This window comes from Larus michahellis, chromosome 1 (genome assembly GCF_964199755.1).
Source record: "Larus michahellis chromosome 1, bLarMic1.1, whole genome shotgun sequence".
Lineage (NCBI taxonomy): Eukaryota > Metazoa > Chordata > Aves > Charadriiformes > Laridae > Larus > Larus michahellis.
Genome location: NC_133896.1, coordinates 148,601,066 through 148,625,512, shown reverse-complemented (window position 1 = coordinate 148,625,512; position 24,447 = coordinate 148,601,066). Strand labels below are relative to the sequence as shown.

The window sequence follows — 24,447 nt, the reverse complement described above, 5'->3', positions numbered from 1 at the left end:
TCAAAGTTACTTGCTGAAACCACTTTTGAAACCTAAAAAAAGCCACCTCTGTGGGTCTAAAAACTGAACAGTTTTTTGGAGGACTTCTAGCAAACTCCCAAAGCACATAACTTAGAGCAGTGCTTTTCAATTTCAGCTATGCAGCTTCTTACACAAAAATAATTCAAAGTGTTATGTTTATCGTGGATTTCCTTGGCAAAATATGCCTATGTAATGACAAGTAACTTTTGTAATTTCTGCGTGACTTTCTACTGGCTAAGGGTTTGCAGAAAGGAGGAAGTCAGATTCTTTGCTTAGGCTGCCCCAAAAGCAGAAAAGCCAGCTGTTTCAATAGCAGCCTCCAACTCAAGCTAGAAAATTTGGGATATAAGGTGCAGAGAATGAAAACTTTCCACTACAATAAATAAGTCCAAATGGTGGGAACCTGCAGACAGTTAGCAATCCTGAAAATTGACTCCTGTGTATCTAAAGACAAAACCAGAGCTCAAATCAGAAGTTCAGAAATGAAAGAACCTTTATATTCGCAGACGCTGCCTAAACCAGTTTACTCAGACTGGATTCCCCGAGGTTCCCCATGGCTTTTGGCAGGGGACAAAAAAAACCCAGTTTGTCTTCATGGAGCAGCCCCATCTGCTCTTTTCTAGCACATCAGCAGACCTTTATCCACAGCTTTGTTGCCATTTCACTGACAGGTGCAGGTTGCACCTCTCATGCATTTCCTGCACATTCAACAACCAGCTCCCTCTGGAAAAGTCTAGGTCCCAGCGAGCCACTCTACATCAGGCAGACAACCAGAACATGCAGGCTGTAGCGCTGCCCGGACAAGCAGCCTCTATCAAGTCACTTACTTCTTAATACTCACCCTCCCGAAAAGGCAACCTGAGACTTTCAGTAGTTCCCACTGATCAGGAGCAAAACCAAGGTCCCGCTGTGCTATATATAAAGTATTCTTTCTGCAAACTGCTTAAAAGTTTAATACAACAGGAGCCATAAAATTGATGAATATTGCTTTACCCTCCAGACATGGTGTTGCAAGCATACCTCTGAATTCAAAGAGCCTGGCGCGAACCCCAGCAAAGGCACAAGGCGGTTTTTAAAAGACCTGTTCTCACTCCGGAGATTGCACAGTATCAGGTTTATTAAATATTAAGGCCAAACAAATTGCAGAGATGTCAACAAGATTCAAGACTTTGCAATCCAACACTGACAGACTGAATGGTCTCTGTGGTATCCTCACCTAATGTTGCTGCAGATTTAGCAAGAGGCGTGCTTACATGAAAGTAACTTGATTTTTTGCAGACAAGGAGCAGAAAATATTTTTGTCAGAACAACACTCCACAGTTCCAGTTTCTGAGGAAATGTCTCATAAAAGCAAGGCAAATTCTGTCAAATGAAATACGTACAAGTTATTTTGCTGGGCTTAAATCCTATCCTTACTAATGCCTGTGCTTTAAAATACATTTGCTATAAGAGATTAACTAAAGACCTCCATGAAAGTTTTTTAAAAGGGGATTCAAAAAGGAAAGTCAAGAGTTCTGAAAAGGAAAGTTACAATAGTGAGAAAAGACTCTGTATTGCAGCTGTTAAGACAATCACCTACTACACTAGAAAGAAAAGTCCAAATTAGCTTATGAGTACCTCCAAAGAGGCATCCATCACAGTTCTGCCATTGGTTATGAAAGATTAGAAATAGTTCTGGGTATCTACCTAGGCTTCCGCATTTACCTTGATCAAAACTACAGCACGAACTCATGGGACACCAGAAAACCCACAGATGCTGGAGCAGGGAAGACATTGTGTAAGGTCACCACATAGCTCAGAGAGGGAGGAAGAAGGCTGATGACAGGCTGTAGAAGCGAAGACAAAAATGCTCACCAAGAGCAAAGTACAAAGAAGCTGTAACCAAAACCACACGGAGCTGCATCCCCTGATTTGTGTCTTCCCTCCATTACTGCTACCATTACTTTCTCTTAACTCCAATAGCATGTTTTTTGTGCAGAACACAATTTTCTAAAGCAAACTGACTTCTCCCACTCTACATATGCTGCACAATAAACTTCATTTCAGTTTGTTTTAAAAAAATTGCTCTCTGTTCTCAGCAATCAGCAGGCAGAACATGAGAACATTGCACAGGGTTAGACAGCTCAAGCATGAAATCCAGCCTCATTCCAACACACGTCGTGGATTTACTCTAAGATTGGACTTGTTACAACTCACAGGAGGCTGCTGCACGCTAGGACCATGTCGGTTTGTTAAAATTTGGAAATTATATCAGCAAGGTGGGTCTCTTCCAAGAGTGACAAAGCCTTAATGCGAAGCCATGCTGTCTGCAGGGCTGGATTCCAGGCTTGAGCCTATAAGAGCTTCTGGGTGGCGCAAACAACCACAAGCCATTTTTCACAAGGGGTCATGACTTGGCATTATTGAACAAGTATTTAGAGGTCTGGTCTGCAAGAGCAGTGCGCTTTCCAAGCTTCACTGATATGTAAGAGCATATCTGGGAGCATAAAGAGAAGAAAAATTCCACATAAAGAGAAGAAAAATCCCAACTACAGGCATCAAAAAAGGGACAACTGAAAGAGATTCAGTGAATGCTTTTGATCTTGTCCTTGCCACAACTCTTTACCTGCAAGATGGAGTAACAGCACTCTCCTGCAAACACATCACGGGATTTAGCAGTTGTGTGAACCCCCAGAGAGTAACAATCATATTCCAAAAGAACAGGAGAAGGAAAGAAGAAAACTTCCTTCTTTTACATGATAACAGCTCCATATACCACATACAAGCTCTCTTCTAGGAGCTAAGAGGAATCGACACTGTGAATAAAATAGACCTTTCAAATCAACAGTACAAGGTCATTTGCTGTTTTGGACACCCTCTGCCTCCAACAATATCTAGGAATTGACCTTCATCGCTGCTAGAAACACAGTACCCTTGAGCGCAGGGTAAAGCACAAGTTGGGCTATGCAGCTAAAGCTGAAGCATGGGTCAGGTACACTGACACACAGATGATGATGCATTTTCTTAGAGCGGACACAAGCTAAGCACAGGTTGGTCTAGTACACTTTCAGAGTGTGACAGTCATTGCTTTTGCAGTTTCCGAAAGACCTGGTGAAATATCCTAGGAGTCCACATGACCATGGGATATAGTAATATTGGACATTGTTATTTGATTTTCTGTGCCAGAAGTAGCGTGGAAGCTGGTTCATACAAGTGTACTATACAGGCCGGTTCCTTCAGCACAACCCATCAAAATTATCAAATAGGAACATGAAAAAAAAACCAACAAATATATGTGTGTGTGTGTATATATATATACCCACACACACGTTTTATCTGTGACATGACTATAGAAATGTAAATCCAGCCTGACAGATAACAGCTGGGCAACTGATGCCTACAGAAGTGCAAATATTCAGTTAGCAACTTCTATCAGCAATAATCACAGATGTCTTGATGTCAGGGAACGCAGTCACACCAATTCCTGTCGAGCCAGGAACATGCATATCTTAGCGGAGATCTGCAAAAAAGCACATTGCTCTGTTCAAGACTGGTACAAGCAAAGATCCTAAAGACAGCAACTACATTTACTACCGCCCACCACGACAAGGACAAAGTCGTATCGGAATGCACACAACTCTTGGTCATGGTACTATTTATATTTGCGATCACAGGGAACATTTCAGACTCCAGAATCAACTCCGATCTTCAGCCAGTACAGCAAGGTCTTCCTTCTTCAGTGATCCTGGCATAACACAATGCAGCATTCCACTTGGAATTGCAAGTACCATTTTGATAAGACTTGTCTGATAAGACAAGCGCAGCTACAGCTAGCGATGGAAAGTAGAATTAAAATCTAAAGTTACAAGCTTTCAGTGAGAAATAAACAAATCAATCATGCTTAAGACAAGAGATAGCATGTGATGTACTAGTGTGTCTTAGAATACACTCTCTCTGAGTACTCTCCTGTGCTTTTAATAAAACGAGTACATTACCCAAAGCTAACATTTTTTGCCAGCCCAAATACTTCACAATATACCGAGAACTGAACAAATGCCTGGGACAATCCGTCCATTCATGACCACTGGAGTTCATCATTCCTACTTATTCTTCATCCTTTGCAGATGCAGTAAGCCTTATGAATGCAGGCTTTCTTTAGATTGCAAAGAACGGCAATAGGGCCATAACGAAAATCCATCCAAAGAAAATCCAAGCTTTCAGAGCATGCGCTGAAGATTTGCAGATCTGTACAACAGTCAGCTAGAAAATGTACACATTCTTCAAAACAAAACAGGAAAATGGGGGAAATTGAGTCAAAAAGGGTTTATGAAGCACTACATCATTCAGATGCTGCATTTCAAAAGCTGCAAAGTGCTTCTGTATAAACAAAGTTGTTTCACAGCATCCTCCCTCCCGAATACACAAAAAGACTACCTTTCCCCTCTCCTTTGTGTAGGGATCAATAGGTCACATAAAGCAGGAATGACAAAAATAAAATGAGGTTATGAATATGCCGAAACGCTGTTACGGGCACTGTGGAGCATTCTGCTGCTTTTGTACAAAGAGTATGTTCGTGTCAGCTCCTGACAATGATACGTTCTGAAGCTGTAGCAATTAAAGTAGTTCTTGAGAAAAGAAAAATTACTGCTGCGATGCCTATTCATGCCAAGGACCTCAAGAGAATTACTGCTTCAGTGAGCCTTCCCTCAGTAGCAGACAGACCAGCTGCACAGTGCCTTTGCTATAACGCAATGTGAATAAAAAAATTGCCTCTCAAATCTAAAAATAGATTACACAATAGATAATGCAACCCAGTAAACACACATTCATTGCATTTTTTTGCAAAGCTTTTAACAAGCTGTATCAATTTAAGCAAGAGGATTTGTTATGAAATATGAGCAGGTTAATCAACAATAAATAGAAGATCAAATTGGATAACTGTTCCTTACAGTAAAGTGTTATCCAGCTATCAGACCCACAGGTGCACAGGATCGGTTTTAGGATCGGAGCTAATTATCATAAGGAAGCAACCAGGATACTTAGCCTATCATTTTATTCTTGCAAAAACAACTGTAATATTTCAGAAGGAGCAGCAGAACTTTGCAGGTGAGTACAGCATTATCATTATTACCATAACATTTCAGGTTATGAGATCCAGATGGGTGCAGGAGAAACTGTCACCTTCTGGATTGTTATAACAGCAAAACATAGACAAAAGGTGTGCCCAGTTACTCATGCTCAATGCTGACAGACTGAATTGCCAGATCATTGGGAAAACACTCAGGCTGCAGTCAGGCAAGTTTTAGACCACAAACATAACAATAAAAAACAATCTGGCAGATAATATCATTAAGTGTACAACATCTACTTATTCAGAAACCAGCATACTGGTTTCTGAACCAGTAAATCGCTACTAAAAGATCTGCTTCAAACACTGGGTTCAGCTTTGGTTACCCTCTGAGCAAAATACCACCTTTTCCAGCAATTTAAGTGGTAGATTTATCATTGATTTATCATTGTCAACTGAAAGTTAACAAGTTATGCCACAATTCTCCTGTCACAACAGTAACTAAGAATCTTGCACTGAATCACACAGAAATAAAGGACTCAGCAGATCTCACGAGATGAGCAATGTACACAGTGCCCAATAGCAAGATACTCATGGCAAACACCAAAAAAACCCACAAAGAGCCCAGGAACTCGCCCTGTTAACTATTTTACCAATACTCAGAGACCCGTTAAAAAAAAAAAAAAAGAAAAAGGGGCAAACAAAACCAGCTCTCCTTATAACTGTTGGCTGGAAACAAAAGGCACAAGAAATCACTCACATGCCCCCATGCCAGGTTAAGACTCAGCAATGGGGAAGGGGCACTCCAGCACCTGCGTGTTCTCTAACACTTGTGCTTCTCCCATAGGGAACATGGCAGCTGCCAGCTTCGCAAAGCTGCTATAAAGCAAAAATCATGGGCACGTTACAGGAACAATTAAGCTATGCAAAGTCAGATCATGTTTAATCAGGGCACTGTATGATCATTGCAGAGAGTGAAGGGTTCTGCTTTTCCCTGAACAGAAGAGACAACACTGGTGGAAATCGCTGAGTAAGGACAGAATCACGACTCACAATCAGAGTTCAGCAGCCAGTTTCCCAAGCAGCCTTGAGCAAACTTTGCAAGCTTCAGAGCCAGTACTATTTTCCATCTTTAAGAGGCAAAAATAATTAAGGCTTTACAATCCTTGGATACTAATATGGTAATTCATGGAGCTGTAGATAAATACACACACCTTTTTTTTTCCATCCCACATAAACAGGTAGTGAGAAGAACTGGGTCCTAATTTTAGGCTGATGAGCAGCAGTGGCCCAACTGTTCCCCTGCTCCCTGCTATCACACCATCCCTTCAGGTGTACTAAGTAAGCAGGAGTACGAATGTAGCAGCATAAACAGGTGACTAAAAGCATTTTTACAGGCTGAGCAATATGTGGTCCAGAGATGGTGCAACCGACATTGACTTCTGAAAAGGTATGTCACATAGGTCAACAGTCTAACCCCGGCCACAATCAGAAGCCCCTTCTCCAATTAAGTTCCTGAGAGAAATTGTTCTTTTTCAAGATTTCCTATTTATCATCTCAAAGACTTGAGATTACTGGGCTGTGACTCACAGACAACGTAGAAAGGTGTGCCAAATAGCACAGGAATATAGCAATGAAAAGCCTAAACTAGTAATCAGAATATTTTTCTTCCTTGCAGAAAAGCTTCTAGTTTTTCAGGCACTGTTTTGTCATCCCTAAAATAAATAAATAAATAAATTCATATTCTCCCAGATATGAATACTTCTGTCTTCCCATAGGCAGTCTCTCAGCCCATTTCAATAAGCCTGACTGAATTCACTGCCTTCTCCTTGGCTAAATCTCTCTCCACAGATACAATTCAGCCAAGCATTTCTCCTTGGGGTACCTGTTGCCCCAGCAATTTGTTCTGCAACTTGTTCTGGACAGGGTAGGTGACTTCTTCAGTACTGGCTGATCCGCTGCTCACTGAAGCTTACAACAAAATTGCTTGATCTTAGCATATCAAACTATTAAATCATAGATAAATTTTCCTGGTCAATACAGCCACTTGTCTAGCAAAACACATCCTGCCAATATGAATCCCAGTAGCAACCCCAAGTCCATGGAACTTGGACAGTTCAAGTTACAGCACAAAAGTGAGCTTTTTTCCAGACATTTTAAAAATAGGATATTGTTTTCAATTTCATTTTCCTTAACTTTGAAGCCCAGCATTATGGAATGGACCTCTGGCTAACAGGACTCAGTAAGGTCTTCCCAATACTTTTTAAGAGCCCTGGAACACCTTCCTGGTCGCACCAGACCACCACCTCTGAACCACGTAAAACCCCTGCCTGCTCAGGAGCTCCCCATAAATCCATACTCATCAACAAGCTGCTGTTTCAAGTTTCTCCACCAGTAAGGCAAATACAACATACCAGGTAAATCACTATAGTAAGAATTGTAAAATTTAGGAGTATACCTAATGACGACTTAAGATGCATCAGATTGTCATTGATCATATATTTCAATATATGATTCATAGACCTTTTATGTTCTCCATACAATATACACTCAGTTTCTGTTTCAGGACAATAGAAAGAAGGCACCTAAGTTTCTTTAGTTGACAGGTTTTTCTAGTGTCTTTAGAAAAAAAAAATGCCATCTCCACGTGTAAAATCATATATTTTCCATACTAAATTAAATGCAAAGAAATACTGTTTCCAATCGAGTGAAGCATCAGAAAAGTGTCACAATGTTCAGATAGAGGGTATTACACAAGAACAGGCTATTCTGGAAAGCGAGCAATTCAACTCTGAAGCATGCATGTTGTGTGTGGGTGCGCACACGTGGGTCAGAAATGTGACCAGTTCAAGGATCTGAGTGTCTGGAAAACACCATGCAAATATTGCACCATTTGGATTCTGGCACTCTGCCATCATTGCAAAAGCTGCCAACTTTTGTTCTTAAGCATTGCCCTTTTCTGCAATTAAGTGTTCTGAAAAATCTCAGAAGATTAGATCCACTAAAAGACTATTTTTTTTAATATTTTTTTTAACGCATTCATTATAATCTAGTGTTACAAATTGAGTTAGTTTCCTCACTCGCCATTCCAAGAAAATTCTGTAACATAACCCTTCTAGTAAATAGTCGTCAGCAGTCCAAATTTTCTTCTTATAGCTGAGCAATCTGTATTTTGCCTTTGAGTCAAAGTTTAAGCCTTCTTTGGAGGTCCAAGTACTGAAAAGTAAGTCTTGCTTTTGACACAGCCTATTAGTGGATTAATTAATGTTACTTTAATTCTTGTTATACTTAAACATTCCTATAGACAGTGGCATCTTTACCTTTCACTTCACCGATTCTTATAGCATTAATTAAAAAAAAAAAAAAAAATCTAAAGCAACTTCTGCAGAACCAGGAGGACAGCTGAGAACTCCACGACAAAGCAAGAGAGGGTTGAGGAAAAAAGTTACTTATAACACAAACACCAAGAGTTTAATCTGAACACAATTCTTCTCCATGCCTTGAGAAGCAAAACATCGAAGGAGTCAATGTTGAAACGAAGGGCTGGACTGTAGCTGTGCAGAAATAAGAGCTAATATCTTACATGTATGTTATCTAGAAAGAATATGCATAACTTAAACAGCTCACAGGTGAAGACAAGGTACAGATCATTACAGCAGTGCTCAGGGAACCAGCCCAAGCAATGTAAAAGACTGTGGTAGCAGGAGGAAATAAAAAAAAGACAAGTTATTTCAGCCATTCTGAGCTTGAGCCAATTCCTATGTGTTCCCAAGAGGCAGGGAAGTAAGCAAAGATTTTTGGTTTAGACTGAAAAAAAAAAGGTAGGTCTGATATATGGAGAGGAACCCAGCTTGTCAGCATCAAGATAATCTATTGGATGCACCTTGGGGGAGAAGTGGAGAAGTGACAAGAAAAGATTCTTAGGCAATTCCCACAAAAAAGTGGGCAAGCAGAATAAGTATAATCCTTATTTCAGGAGAGCTAAAAGACAAGACCAGAAAAGAGGGTCTTATCTGGAGGGCAAGATTTATGTGTATCTGTGTCAGCACCTCACGTATGAAAAAAGAAAAGGGAAAGGAGGCTTACAAAATCCATTTAAAAAAAAAAAAATCAATACAAAATCTATCATTATCCAAATATTTTTTTGGGAGTCCCTAGTTTCTCTTGGAGCTGTGGCAGAGATAGTACCTAATGTAGATGTCTTGGTTCCGGTGGGGATAGGCTTAATTCTCCCCAGGACACAGGTATTCCATGCCATGTGAGCCATGCCCATCCTGAGCTGCCGGGGGAGGGGGCAGGAAGTCTCCGCTTGAATCAGGCTGGGGCTTCCCGGGTCCGGTTGGTGAGCAGCAGCAAGCAGCGGTTCCATAATCGTGTTCGTATATTCCTCTGTCCATGTTATTGTTGTTGTTTGCTTGTTCCCTTTGCTGTTCTGTTAAACTGCCTTTGTCTCAACCCAAGAGTTTTGCCTTTTTCTTCCGATTCTTCCCGTATTGGGAAGGCCCGAGCGAGCGGCACGTGGTTCTTTGTTGCCATCTGAGACTAAACCACGACAGCAGAAAAACAGTTTGTGGTCTGGTAACAGAGAAGAAAAGACAACCTATGACTTTGGCCAGCGAGCACAGCAAATCAACTGCCTCAGAGGCAGTTTTTGATTTTGCTTGTCCATTTTTGTTTTTAAGAACGTAACTATAAGTTTAAGCAGTACCTAAAAGATTGAGGCCCTGATGGGGGGGGCCTTAGGTTCAACAGGCTAAGAAGAAAGAGTTCTTAAACACCAAGTAGTTGGTAGATTGTGCTTATACCTTCTGCCCTGACCTTCCAGTCTTTAGGACAGGGGCTCTGTCATACATACACACAAACATTCTCCTATCCCTAATTAAGGGTGACAAAACACTTACGTATCTGACATCATAAGCACCTGATGCAATGAGAAGATTAGGTATTTGTGGCTGAAGTACACACAAGAAGGAATATAACTATCCTATGTTTTACATTGTGGAAGAGATCCCAAAACCATTAGGGTAAAAAACCGAAAGTGTTGAAACAAACTCAAGCATTTGCCAATAAGAGCAATAAACTCTTTTTATAGTTCCCTGAGGCTAATATATGGGGAAGGAGGACATAATCAAGTACTAGGTAGCACTAAAATATCTATGTTGACATTTCTTTGTTTCATGCAGGCACACGTAAAAACTGAGTAAGCTGCAGTTACATTTAGTTACTGCAGCTTAACAAGCAAGTTACCAGTAGGAAATCGCTCACTTCATCAGCACTGCATGACTGAAGAGCTAAAGATTAATTTTATGTCCATGAATCTCTGAAAAAAAGTTATTAGGAGGATTTTTTGGAAGATCAAGAAATCTGTGTGTGTTCTAAGGAGGGTCTTTGTCTCAGAGAAGGAGATTTGGGAGCAGGAAACTCCCTGAGAGCTTGGCAAGTCAGAACTTCAGAGAAAAACTAAACCTGATACAGAAGCACAATCTTTCCATTCAAGCTCCTGAAGTCTGAAGAATGTGTCTGGGGCTGAGCAGATAAACACATTGCTCTAACACACGTGACGATGGTTGGAAAAGGGTTAAAAGTTTCTAGAGATAAAAATCGCCTTCATAAATAAAATATTTGCCAAGCTAGATATACTGCCATGCAGAGATGAAAATCAAGAACGGTTAGGCTGAAATGTTGTACTGGCACTCAGTTGCCCATATGAAAGTCTATTCCAGAGGTAAGGCTACTTTACTCACACCATCATGTCTTCAAAATACCTCCCTCCGAGAACTATTCACTGTAAACAGTGTCTGGTGGGAATATGCTCCCTGCAAGACGCTAGTGTTGCAGATTGGTGTGACAAAACTGTACCTTTTATGCTATGCAGCAGTCACAACTGCCGAAGTCTAAAGCTTCAAAATAAGCTAAACAAGCAGAAGTACCTGCTTCACTTCTGTGAGCCAGGAAAGGATGCTACAGCCAACCTTGTCAGACATGTCTGTGGAAGGTCACATACAGTCACCATCCTCTGCTCTTAATATACAACGTTACATTATATTCAACTGGAACATCAAAGATAACCCAGGAGGAACGATCAGGTGAAGAATAAGCCTTTACATGAGGTTTATTTTTCCCCTCCATGCCTATTCCTGTATTTTCCAGCCATTGCAGGACTGCAGCGTAGCCAGTGATGCCAACTCCATGCACTGCTTCACATCTCCTGTGAATGCCCCTTCCATCTCCGGTGGCATATCCCTCCTGACTAGCCAAGGAGATCCCTACACCTGCCAGTTCAAACTTCTCTATTGAGTCCAACTTCTAAAGGCTCCTTAGAAAGAGTCAATTACATAGCAAAGCTAAAAGCCAGCTGGAATAAGTTGGTATTTCAGGCCAAGAATAACAAGTTTAAATACGGTATCTACCAGCAAACACAAATAAAGCATGAATTGTATTCTCTCTCTCTCAACCACTTTAGGTTATCAACTTCATTGCCCATACACAGACAAGTAAATACAGTATCAATTAGGTAGAACCTAGCTAGGTCTTTGATGATTGCCGTTATATGAAAAAGGCAACCCAGATCGCTTTCAACATGCCCAGATAAGGCCTCTACTTCTCCAAATGTAATTATTTTTTTTTTTAAATACTTCACAGAGTATAAAAGTAGAGTTTGTAATTCACCTACAAAAACAACCGGATGCTAAGACTGCAAATAATTGTGCTGGGTATACAAGAAACGTAAATACATAATCTCCGGCCTCAGCAGAGTTTCAGATGGAGCAAGGGTCCAACTCCATAGCAGGTGACTTGTATGTTCAGCAAAGACTGTAAAGCAAGTTCTCTAGCTGCAGGAGAGAGTGGATTCTTGGGTTCAATGCTAACAATTTGCTCACTAAGAAGGCAATTTAAGGAAGAACAGTCAAGCTGTCTCACAGATAAGGAAACTATTCCCAGGAGAAAGGCCATTACACAATCAGCAAGCACAATGAAGATTGACATGAAGGAAAGAGCAAGTAGGAAGGATCATGCAGCAGTAAAACAACAGCAGAGAGGTATGTGACACTTTAAATGCAAGTCCCCTTTCACTACTGAAGGACTTGACATCATCAAGTGCTAAGAAGTGGGGGGGGGGGATAATTTCTCAGAATTAGTGTGGAAACAGATACTATCCAGTCTAATGGATTCAAAGAGTACAAATCAAAAGCTAGTCATATCCTTGTGGGACACTTGATATTTTTAAACTATCATCAGTTATAACATCTTTTATTAGTATCTCATACTCAAAGCAATGGCAAAGGTTAAAGCAGTTTTCATATTTAATCCAATTCTTGAATTAATGGGGTAGTATCCAAGCCTCAGAAGCAATGACTACAGTCCCAGTGTGTTGGCATCGAGCATGGCCACAGTGTGCCCTGCTGCAGAGCCGACGCAGGGAAGAACCTCACGTGTAGGTGACACCAAGCCACATGAACAGCTTTCTCTTCACCTACTGATGGTAAGAGTCACAAGTGCATCCACACACTGCCAGCATGTCGAAGACTGTCATCTTAAGCACAGACAAGTTAATTGCATTTTAGAATACATTTATACCATGCTCCTTTGTTTCCGCCCTTTTCTTTACTAATAATAGTCCCCCAACTTCATAACAAAAGAGCAGAAAAAGTCAAAGAGCAGCCATTTAAAAAAAAAAAGATCTCCTCAGTACTAATTATTTTTTTTAAGCATAAGTGAGAAGTGAAGACAACTTTGGAAAGGCACGGCATTGAGAATAAGCATACCACTTTATTTAAACAGTTCCACAAAGCCAGCACACCAAGGCGTCCATCAGACCCACAGCTCTGCTGTTCAAACTGCTCCCTCCAAGGGCCTAAAAAAAGGAAGAACCAGGAATACATTCATTACAGGCACTTAGTTTGCACCAGGTATTTCAGTGGTCCCCGGCTGCTTTTAAAACCTATTTCAGCAGGGTGGGGGTAGTTTGAAAACCCTGCAAGCAGAGAAAACGGCAGCTATGGAGAAGTAGCCCAGACTAGAGCAGATCTGCAAAGCCCTGCCAGCACAGCTTTACAAGCAGAACACTCCAGATGTGGCAGAGCTACCCCATTGCTGGGCCATCCCGGGCAGATGTAGAAAAGCCCACAACCACCTTCTGCCAGCAGTGTTGCACCTAAAAGAGCTTTGCCAGGACAAACCTGCTGGGTAGGGATGTGATTTTTTTCTGTGCTTGGCTCACACACACACAGCTTTATCAGGAAAAACGCAGAGCTTAAACCCAGCCTTTGAAACCGAACATGAAATGCTAAAGCCAAGAAGAAAGCACAGGAACCCTATGCCTCCCCTGGCTAAGAGCACAATTCATCTCCTCTGCCCTAATTGAGGGGGAGCCTTCAACTATTTCTCCTGATAAAAAACAAAACAAAACAAAAAAAGCCACACCAAACCAAACTCAGCTTCTTCCACCATAGCTTTCAGGGGCCTTTAGGCCCTTCTAAAGCAAAGTGAATTGTCAGATTTCAGGGCATGAAAAAAAAGAAAAAACCACCCAGCAGTTTTATACCATTTCTCTTTTCTCCCTTCACACTCAGTTAATTGCAGGCTGAAGTGCTTTTTAATAGGAGGGGGAAAAAAAGCAGCGCGTTTGAGCTAAATTACCCATCTTTGGTAGATACAGAAAATATCTGATCTGCTGAGAACAACTGTGTATTTTTCACAACACTAGTAAAAAGCCCTTCAAGATAAATACCCTTGTAAAAAAATAATTGCTTGTATCACATCCTTTCAATACAGACACCACTTAGACTAAAGCAGGGGGAGAAAGGCTATATTCAGCATTAAATGGGGATAAAGCACTAATCCTGAGTCACAAATAAGGACTCTGCTGGGGTGGGGGGGGGCAGGGAGAGAAAAGAGTCTACAAGCTGGCATTTCTGCCTGTCAGAGTGGAAACAGCAGCCTTGAGTTAAATACTGAGGCTGACTCCTGAACACACAAGGACAGTTCAGCAGCTCAGTGCCAGACTCACAGCAGCCAGCACGTGATCAAGGAAAAAGCATCCATGTACCCAGCACCTGTTAAAGGTCTAGACAGGAACTGCAAAATATTTTTACTTCTGGCCCCTAACAGGCCAAGATAACTAGTTCTGGACTACAGGACATGTCCTACAACACACCATAGCTCTGAAGCTTATCTCCCCCCCCCCCCCTTTTTTTTTTTTTTCAAATGATGGCTGACCTGTGGTTCCTGCTTCAGATTCCTGTTTTCTGGATCAGTAGATGGATACTGCCACCTCTACCTAATGGAGAGAATGGTTGTTCAGATAGCAGGGGATGGGGGTGGAAATATCTCCCTACAAGAAGTAAGGGAAAGGTTTCACTCAACTCTTTAAGATGTTGTCTTGAACTACTCTACAGGGTAGGTTGGTAAAGCAGGGTCGGGGGGGAATGACAACTTGCAGAAGGAAGGATAAGGAAAAAGGGCTACTATGCACCCACAAACTGAGGTTCATGGGGACAGAGGACACAAGGGGGAGCATAGCTAGCTGAATAACATCACTTTTCTGTCACAGGGAATTGAGCTTTCCCATCACTGCTTCCAGAGCTATCTATGTGTGCTGTGGGAAACCATCCCAGCTCAGAGGCAAGGCCAGTTCCCTGAGAATGGAGAGTTTGGGCCCCAGTGACCCAGAGGCAAGGCTTATGCCTGTTTCCAGTTGTGCTGGGAGCACACACGGCAGAAGTCTTTAGAGTTTTAGTAGGCCCAGGACACGCAGTAGTTTAGAAATGCGTTTCACAGGTTGCACTCCTAGCCCTAAATGCTGCCCAGGGCTGGTTGTACAGATGAACCAGAGGCACTTCTGAAAGCACTCTGCTGTGTGGCTTGGGGTGTGTGCTGTGCGGCTTGGAGTGAAGGAGATTTCAGTGTTAAGATGCTATGGTATTTCTATAGCACAGAAAGCGAGAAAGACACACGGCAAGAGAAGGAACAGCTACACTCACTTCAGTACAGACAATTTTTTTTTTTAATTAAATATCAGAAAGAACCTTGTCTGAATTGTCAGTTTTGTTTTGCATAAGGCATAAGTCAATACAATATCATGAAACCCAGAGATAAGATTATGTGCCAGTTGCCACATAAATTTTTGTTAACATAGCTAAGGAAACGCTCCCTATTATTACCCTTCTATGATCATCCATAAAACAAAGGCCTAAACAAAGGGAAAGAAGACAACTGAAAACTGAGACCTGATCTTCCCCATCCGCCTTCTCCCTAAAACATTACTGAGCAGAGCAGCACTGAGATGGGGACACCAGCCAGCACCTCAGAAGCAGCTTTGGGCATCCTGTAGGATTTGACAGCTTTTATACAGTCCCTCATTGTCCCTGTTTCAGCCTTCTCACCTGCACCAAGAGCAGAAGCTACTGAGTAGCTGCAGATACTCTGCATCTACAGAGGAGCTCAGTCCTTGTGTTGTTTTAGGGAGATTCCCTGGAGGACCTGTTTAGAGTTGCATTTCTATTGCAAGGCAGCAAAGAAAAATCAGAAATGGTTGCAAAAGACAACAACAAAAAAAAACGTGAAGTGGACTAAGCCTACAGGGCCCAGGCAAGAGCAACAGGAATATATACTGTGCTGCAGAACCACCTCACTGACAGCAAGTTTGTGCACCAGGCATCATGTTACCTGCCCTCAGTTCAGCACATTCCTACCAACGCAACCAGTCATTGAGCAGGCACACAGGAGCAGAAGGCAGGCACACGTGTGAGCTCCACAACACAGCGGCACTGGCATCTGTTTAACTTTCTAATTTAGATGAGAATTACAGTAAATGCAAAGGAACACCTTCCCCTTCAGCCTCCAGCTGCTTCTTACAACCGTGTGGTGTTGTTGGGCAGAACTGGCTTTAACAGCCAGTTATGTCACCAAAGGCTTCCTCACACAGAGGAAATCCAGGGTTGGCATTTCTCTCCTTGGCTCACACCCCTGATCAGAAGGCTATTCTGGTGCCGATTTGATGGAACATCTCATGAAGCTGAGGCTAACAAAGATAAAAATGAACTAATTTATCTTAATTGCTATTAAAACTGCTGACCTTTCTCAAAAAAAAAACCAACCAAAAAAAGCAAACCACAAAAAAATCCACAACCCGCCCCCCCCCAAAAAAACCCCAACCCAACGAAAAAACCCTAAAAAAAAACCAAACCTGCTCTGAGGAGTACAGCTGAATTGTACTCCAAAGACACTTCAGAAACATTAGCAACTTATGAGCTACCCAACTACCCCACCTGAAGAACAAATCAGAAATACAGGTAGGTTAATAAAAGAGATATGGCATTTCTTCCAAAATCTCTCACAAGATAAAATGATAATTTCCATCCACTTGCAGGCCACACTGCAAGCTTACAGACAAGATTTGCAATACAATTAAAGTGTCCCGAGCAGCCACTTTGAAAGTCTGTAACCAAGTGATTTAAAAGAATACCCAGGAAGAATAAGCAGGTTGCCAGAGAAATGATAATGTTTTCAAAACTGGGTGCTCAGAGTTATGCTTCTAAATCTAGAAGCATAAATCAGAAGGCTTATGTGAAAGTGGCTTATTAAATAGCAACACTGCTATTATTTTGATGGCCACGGAGGCGTGTTAGGTCATTTCCAGCGCGTGTAGAGGCTAGAATTGTAACAGCAAGAGAGCACTGCAGCTAGATGAGCTAAAAATAGGCCTTTTCTGTACCTACTCTGTGGATACAGAAACTTAGTCTGATACAGAGTATTTCAGAAGAAATCTGATATTTTCATCCTGAACATTTACGTCTTCTCTCTTTTCTGATCCACAAAAGGTAACAGCAGTTTTATACGCCTCTTCATATATCGTTTTCCTTTCTCTGAACCCAAGCCCAGTTTTACTTTTACCTTTACCTGCAGTGCTAGTACATGTGGCCTCTGGGCAGATACAGAACCACCCCACAGTCAAGAAGGTACCTCGTAGGACTGACATCTGTGCTGATGTGTGGGTTGCCAGTTACCCAAATTATCACTTATGAAAAAGGACAAACTAATTGCCTAATGGGAGTGAGGCCACTGGATCTCCTGGGACACACCTACATATCCAGATAGCTGCTTCCTAAAGAGCTGGGGAACCATCATCACTTCCCATCCTTAAGCTCTTCCCTTAATTCTCAAGGTGCACGGTCCATGCCCTGTGGCTACCTATCACATGGGGATACTCCTCATCAGAGCGTGAAGAACCTGCCAAACACAGAGCTGAACCTCTTCAGGAAAAGCACAGCTCAGAACACTTTACCCTGGCACTCGGGCCAGCACAAAGAAAAGCAAGTGTCACTATCACGAATCGGCATACATGTGTCAGCAGTCTCAATTCCTTAATTGCTCTGTTGTGGGTTGTTGGTTTGGTGAAGGGTTTTTTGTTGTTTTCCGTTTTTCAATTGCTCCATAGTGATTTGCATTAGCGATACTGTTGCTGGAGCAGCTGTCCCAACAAGTTTTTAACTTTCTAATTTTTAACTTTTTAATTTGTCCCAACAAGTATTTAACTTCCACAACGCAACACCCTTGTTAAAGTTTCAAGACCAGAACTCAATTGTATTTAGCACTTCATAAGCCAAATGCATTTTGTGGAATGACCTGCAGATAATACAGTGTGATAACATGCTAAATAATCAATTCAAATCAGCACTGCCCCTGCAGCTTTAGGTGCAGAGTAGTTTAAGGTGTTCAAAAAATTTGGGTCCCTTCCTCTTTCGTGTACACCATTGTCAGATCTAGCATGTGCAGCTGAGGTCTGTGACTTCCATATGGCTTTGTTAAAACCAGGGTTTTAAGTTGCACATCATCAAAAAAAGGCAGCACCGCAAGTCATTAAACACTCATGCAAACTCCATGTTATTTCACACCTTAACAGACATTTCCAGAGAAAGATATTTAACACATCAGAATAATACAGGCAGACAAGCAGCCCCTGCCTGTTGAAGGGACAGTGACAACACAGGAAATAAGAAACATGGAAAGACTACATAATCATTTTAACGACTTTTTAATCTTCAAATCAAAGCAGCTAGCACAATCAAGTTATATAAAACACAGAAAATCTGGACGCAGCGGCAGCCTTTGTTCTGTTGAGGTCTGGACAATTAGACCACCACCCTGAAACTGTCAGGCATGACCAGATGCCTTTCAGTCAATGAGCGGCAGAAAACGTGTAACTCAAAGTCTGGAAGAAACACAGACTTCGGCAGCACCAGCAGTACTTGGGCCACCGGACTTTTTAGCTGGGTAAAACACATGCTGTCCGGAACAGAAACGTGATCAAATCAACAGCAGAGACATCGCAAAAGTAGAACAGGATGTGCTCATATATAGATTTTCAGAAAAGATAACTGAGAGTTGTTGCTTAAAGCTCTGGCTGGAGGCAGCTTCTCTGCTCACTGTTTCAAGCCAGTGTTGTGCCACCTGATTCCTACCACACTCAAGGAAAGAGGTCTCATTGCACATTAATGCAAATTAACATGACTAGATAAGAAAAAAAAAAAAAACAACCCGAAATCCATCTCCATCACCTCTTGTTAAAGAGCAAAAGAAGCAAGTAACCACCAAGACCTGCAGTCCTAACTAGCTCAGGTCAAATAGGTATTTGATCCAATACAATCATCCAAAGATTTATCACTTTGAAACCAACAGTTTTGGGGGGCGTTTAGGTGCAATAAGACAGTTTTTCCTAGGTCATTGTCTCCACAATAAAAATTAATCAGCTCTGAAGTGCTAGCTTACTTCTCCTGTAAATGAAAGCCACGTTCTCAGGTACCATTGAAAATTGCTATGATAGAAACACTTTGATTTTTCTGTTAGAAAAGTTGAACATCAATGGTACAAGTGCTGTAGACTTTACCATAAAACCATGTGAAAGTTACCTAGTGCACAGAGTTTGGAGCCTAAACCAATAATACCATATGAAATACACCCCTATGAGAGCATCTAGATACCCAGAACTGTTTCATGCTAGAAACTTGTGGTTTTAGGACTCTTTAGTTGAAATATTGCCTTATTATTTTGTGTTTAAGTCAGACTGATCAAACACGTTTTAAATACATACATAGTTTAAATAAAAGAATAAAAGAAAACATGCATTTCTCAGATACAAAGTTATCAGCAAAATAGAAACCCATCTCTCTGTTTAACCGCTGTCCTTCAAGTGTCAAAGAATGAAGAGGAGAAACTGCTATTTGAAGAATAAAGCCTGGTTATCAGAAGTATAACAGTTACTCCGACGCTTGCTATGTTGTTTTCTTTGCTCTAAAGGAAGTCTGCAAAGTGCTTAAGTGAAGACAGGCCTCAGCAGAGCTTTAGTGGCACTTTTCCTCAGATGTTTGCCATGACATGGCAAGGGTCAGTTTGTTCGGGAGGGAGAACAGCATGTATTTTGATATTCTAAAGGGGCTCATTTAGAAGGTGAGTGTATTGAGGAAGGATCTACAAAAACAAAGTGATTTAAGCAAGGGCACACCAAGAACATGCAACAGTTTGAGCCAATCACTCTTTCAGCAGTGCTGTCTGTGGTGCAGAAAGTGCTATATCGTAGTGCCTTTCCTAATACATAATTTCAGCACTTGTACGTCACATTGGGAATCTAGCATCCATTTAATGGATCAAGAACTGGATGTTAGAGTAAACTGAGTTTAATGAGAGGCATAAGTTCTCCAGTTGAGCAATTTCTTATTTCCCACACAGCCCATCAAAATGAGTACCCAATGCCCGTGATGCCCTGGCACTTGTATTGCATACATTAACACTCCCACATACACAAGATTTCCACTATAAACCAAACCCCCTAAATCACCAAAATGGTCATAAAACATGAATTAATTTTCTGAAGGTGAGAACACCGTGGTAATATCTAAACAACATCTTCAACACAACCTTACGCTGTCTCTTCCAATCAGCACATACACAGTTAATCTACCACCTCCAGAGCACTATTAGGTGCTAAGCCTTACCATACTTACTTATATGCCTGATTGTTAATTTCTCAGTTTTCAGCAACAAGCATGCACAGCAATGCAGCAAATAGATCAGTGACTAAGAGCAAATTGGGATGGTTTAAGAGAAGCATCAGTAGAGGAAAATTCCACTGCTTTGCAAGCAATCACGTAGCTCTCAAGAGCAGTTGTACTCATAGAGGAGGAAACGATTCACTTTCCCCCTCCCCTTGAATGCCAAATTTCTCATCTGTGGTTCCCTTCAATATGCTTATCCCAACCAACACCGTGTAGGTGTTTCACACTGTTCAGTGGGAACTGATGCAGCTCACGAAGGAGAAGTGCCACCGCCACTACGGCAGTGGCCAATCACCAGCAGACTAATCATTTTTTAAACGGATGGCTGCTCCTCATCGCAACTGTTTATGCTCTGTGCAGCAAAACGCCCACAAAATACAATTGTGTGAGTTTGCAGAGGAGTGAGCATTTAGGTGAGGTGGGTTCAGGCTCACCTGTGGACCTTTGCGCCAGCCATGAAGAGCACCGGCACACAGCCCGGCTCCTCTGAGCCATCCTCCCCATGAAGGCAGGGGAGAACATCCGCTTCTGCCGAGGGATTTATTCTCCCTTTACTCACCTCCACCGGGAGAAAAGGGGTCTGGAGAGGAAAAACTCAACTCAGAGCAGCCTTTATTCCACCAGATGGGCTTTGGAGGAGCTGCGGGCGCTGCCTGGGGTGGCTGGTGCCACTGCAGTCAGCAGGCAACCAGCAAACTCAAGCCACCCGTGACAACATGCCCATGCTCAGTGAGCAAACCCCACGGCAGCGGCGAAGTTGAAACACGCTCCTTTCCACGCAGCGCCCACCACAGCGGGCTGTGGGCATTTGGGTAACGCTTCCCAAAAATGAGTACTGCCGTGAAGTGCAAGGCCGAATGGCTGTAAGCCCCCCAACCCCCCACCACACTCCCTGTCAAGCCGTCTCTCTGCAGCAGGGAGGGTCCCTAACCCGCTGTGCCCCGCCACCACGGCCACCCCATCGCCCGCGGACAGCGGCAGGGCGCACCTTGGCGCAGCGGGACACCGCTCTGCAGCCGCACTGGAGGCGGCGGGCCGTGTGTCCTCCCCCCGCCTTCTCCCTCCGGCCCCCGAGGAAAGGCGCCATGAGGGGAAACCGGAGCACCGCGGCGGACGGGCTCCCACTCCCCGCGGGGTGCGGCCTACCCCTGCGCCGCCGCCCGCCCGCCCGCCGTCAGGGGGGTGCACGGCCGCAGCGCCGCCACCCGCACCTCGCCTCAGGCAGCGGGGGCGCGGCCGAGCACCGGGCACCCCCTCCGCGCCGCCGCCGGGCCGCCCCACAGGGCACCACCTGCCGGGGGTGACACTGGCCCTCAGAGAGCCGGGTGAGGGGGGCGCGGCGCCGGGACTCACCGTAGATCATAGCCAGGCCGGTCTCATGGAGGAAGCGGACGCGGCGGTGCTTGAAGAGCCAGATGGTGAGGATGGTGAGGGTGAGGAGCAGGATGAAGGTGAGGAGGCTCACGCTGTCCTGCCGGTGGCTCTCCTCCGCCTCCTTCTCGGTGGCGAGCTCCTCCATGGCGCTGCTGCTGCCGCTGCGCTCCGCCGCCCACAGCCCGCCGGCTGCCAGCAGGAGAAGCGGCAGCAGGGGCCGAGCCATGGCTGCGGCCGGGCGGGCTACCGCAGCTCCCCGTCCGAACACCCGCTGCAGCGGCCGCCCGCGGACACTGCCCACCGCCCGGCCGGCGGGGAGGGAAGGAGGAGCGGAGGGAGGGAACGGCGCAAGAATCCGCCCGCCACCGCCCGCCTCCCCCGGCCCCTTAAAGGCGCAGCCCCAGAGGTGGCGGCCTCGTCCAGAGGTGGCGGCCTCGTCCGGAGAGCGCAGGCTCGTCCGCCGTGAGGATGCGGTGTCCGCCTGGGCCCGGCGGAGGTGAAGCGGCGGGAGAAAGCCGAGACAACCCGCCCCGGCCGGCTGAGGGGCCGGCTGTGCTTCGGGAGACCCAGGTGCCGCTGAGGAGCCATGGGCAGCGCTCCGCTCCCAGTGCCGGTCTCAGTCCCCTCGGGTCGCCGAGCAAGGCGATGAGCGGCTGTTACACGGGTGCGGGATGGAAAATTCATCACCCCGGAGCCCGCTCTGCCCTTGCCCGGGACCGAGAGGGGCCGAGCGGGGCTGATGGTCGCCCTGAGCGCTGGAAGGGAATAAACGCAGGCGCTGGTCGCTCTTGGTCTCGATGACATTGCAAAAGTTCTCCCAAAAGAGGGAGGATATACTCCCTCGAGTGTTTTCCCACGTGTTTTTTTTTTTCTTTTTCTTCCTTTCTTTTTTTTTTTTTTAATTCAGATACAGGAAAGCTTACTAAACGCGAATTGCTAACTTGAGGTTTTCCATCCAAATACATCCTCCTGGAGGTTTGCTTCGAGGAAGCAAGACAATTGTAGGAAATTAATAGAGCAAGTCAGTATTTTTCATTTGAATTTTCTTGCTGACAAAAACAAATTTAAAAGGAGCGTCTGCCTGCTGTTTTAAAATCGTCCCGAGGTGGGGGAAGGCAAAGAAAAGTCACTTTTTGCAAACAAGCCAAAATCAGCTCTTTCTTCTTTAGCTTTTTTCTTTAATGGATCACAAACTTTACTTTTTTTTTTTTAAGAAAATAAAAACCAGGGAATTCCGAGTAATGAAAATGTTTGGTTGTAAAGAAATACAAAACGCTGTAAAACTCGGGGTTTTGGTTGTTTGTGGGGGTTCTTCTGTTTGTTTGTTTTTATCAGCTTCAGCAGGAGCGTGCTTTGCATTTGGCTACCACAGGAATTCCCTCCCGGTTTCCACTGGTAGTGTGAACAGTGCTGGCATTTCTATTCCTGTGCCATTTTTCCCAGAATTGTTATTTTCAGTCACAACTTCTAACATGTCTTTTAGCCATTATTTTGCATACAAAGAAAGCAGGATATCTTTGGCCACATGCTTAATTGGTTATACAGCAGATGCTATCTCCTTTAGTGCTGTTCTTTTCTTAACATTGCTGCTTGGCCATTTCTGAGGGTATTTATTGGGGTGCTCTAGTTACAAGAGTCTCTCTTCCAAACTTTCTCTCCTCCTGCTAGCGGATCTGGAATTATCTCGTCACACATACTTTTGTTTAGGAGACTCCTTTTTAGATACATTTCCAAGATGACAGCTATGTAAATCCACATTTTTATTTATATGTGGTCCTTTTAAACATGGTATTCATGCAAACTCCTCAACAGCCTTCAAAATCCAGTATAATTATGTGTAATTACCTTTAAATATTTGATTGTGTGGGGATGAAAGTTTATGCTGGTAGCACCATCATTTGTAAACCTCTTAGAGATGAAAAGCATTAATTTGCCCTGAAGAGCTAGCTCTTAAACCTATGTGAACCATTAAAAATTACTGCCTCAAGATTGCCTTATGTTAAATCTCACATTCAAAATTAACATTTCTGGTATAATGAGAGCATTCTACTGCTAAATCTTTATTGTGTATCTTTAGGATATATAACCTACATACAATACAATGTGTATCTTGAGGATATAACAACCTACAGGCCTCACAGAAGACTACAGGTATGCAATATAGTGCTAAGTATGCGTAATGCTGATAAAGTTGTAAAATATAAAGCTGAATGGCAATAACAGACTCTCTTCCGTTTTTTGGGGTCTTTTTTTAGTGTGTGCTGCGTAGTGCTGGGTAAAGTCTGTCGTTAAGTGTATGGTGGCTCTTTTTAAGAAGACAATTTCCACGTATATTGCAATTTCATCTGCCTCTCAGCTGAGCTGCAGTCAGGATTTTAAGTTACTTTCTGCAAAGTCTTCCACCAGTAACCTGTGTTTCATTCTTCAATGTTTGCACAGTTCACTATGCACTGTGCCTCTTGCTCTCCAGGCAACAATGAGAAATATCCAGGCAATTATTTTAATAGTTAAATGTAATAGCCCAGTTTTACCTTTTTTTCCTTTTCTTTCTTTTTTTTTCAGCTGAACTATGTCGTTTGTGGTGAAAGACATTCATCCATAGTTTGGCATATCAGTGCTACCATCAGCATGAGCTTTAAACCTTCACATTCACGTTTACAGACGTTTTCACGGCTGCCTTGCCCCTGTAGCCTCTGCACAGGTATTGCGTTATCCTAGGAATGCCTGCTCTGAAATCAATACATCCGTAGGTACTGTCCCAAAATATTTTTACTGAATTAAAAAAAAAATTAGATTCACCACTGTTGTGCACAAAATCAGGCATAACTCATCCTTACTCTGGACTATGTGGATGTAACTAAATCCCATACACAAACTAGTGATGGGAGTATGATTGTTTCTGTCTGTTTAGGGTGCCAAAGTTCAACAGTGAGGTAATTAAGCTCTCTTCAA

General features: G+C 43.3%; 1 protein-coding gene across 2 annotated transcripts in view; it reads right to left on the bottom strand.

The window, feature by feature from the left end:
• Nucleotides 1–22,097, bottom strand: part of SLC9A7 (solute carrier family 9 member A7) — a 73,191-nt gene extending 51,094 nt beyond the window's left edge. The window contains exon 1 of one of the 2 annotated variants that reach the window (XM_074607953.1): nt 21,475–22,097. In XM_074607953.1, coding sequence (XP_074464054.1) covers nt 21,475–21,721 — 247 coding nt within the window. In that variant the 5' untranslated portion in view covers nt 21,722–22,097. The remainder of the gene's footprint in view (nt 1–21,474) is intronic. The other variant, XM_074607943.1, reaches the window with a different exon arrangement.
• Nucleotides 22,098–24,447: the final 2,350 nt, after the last annotated feature.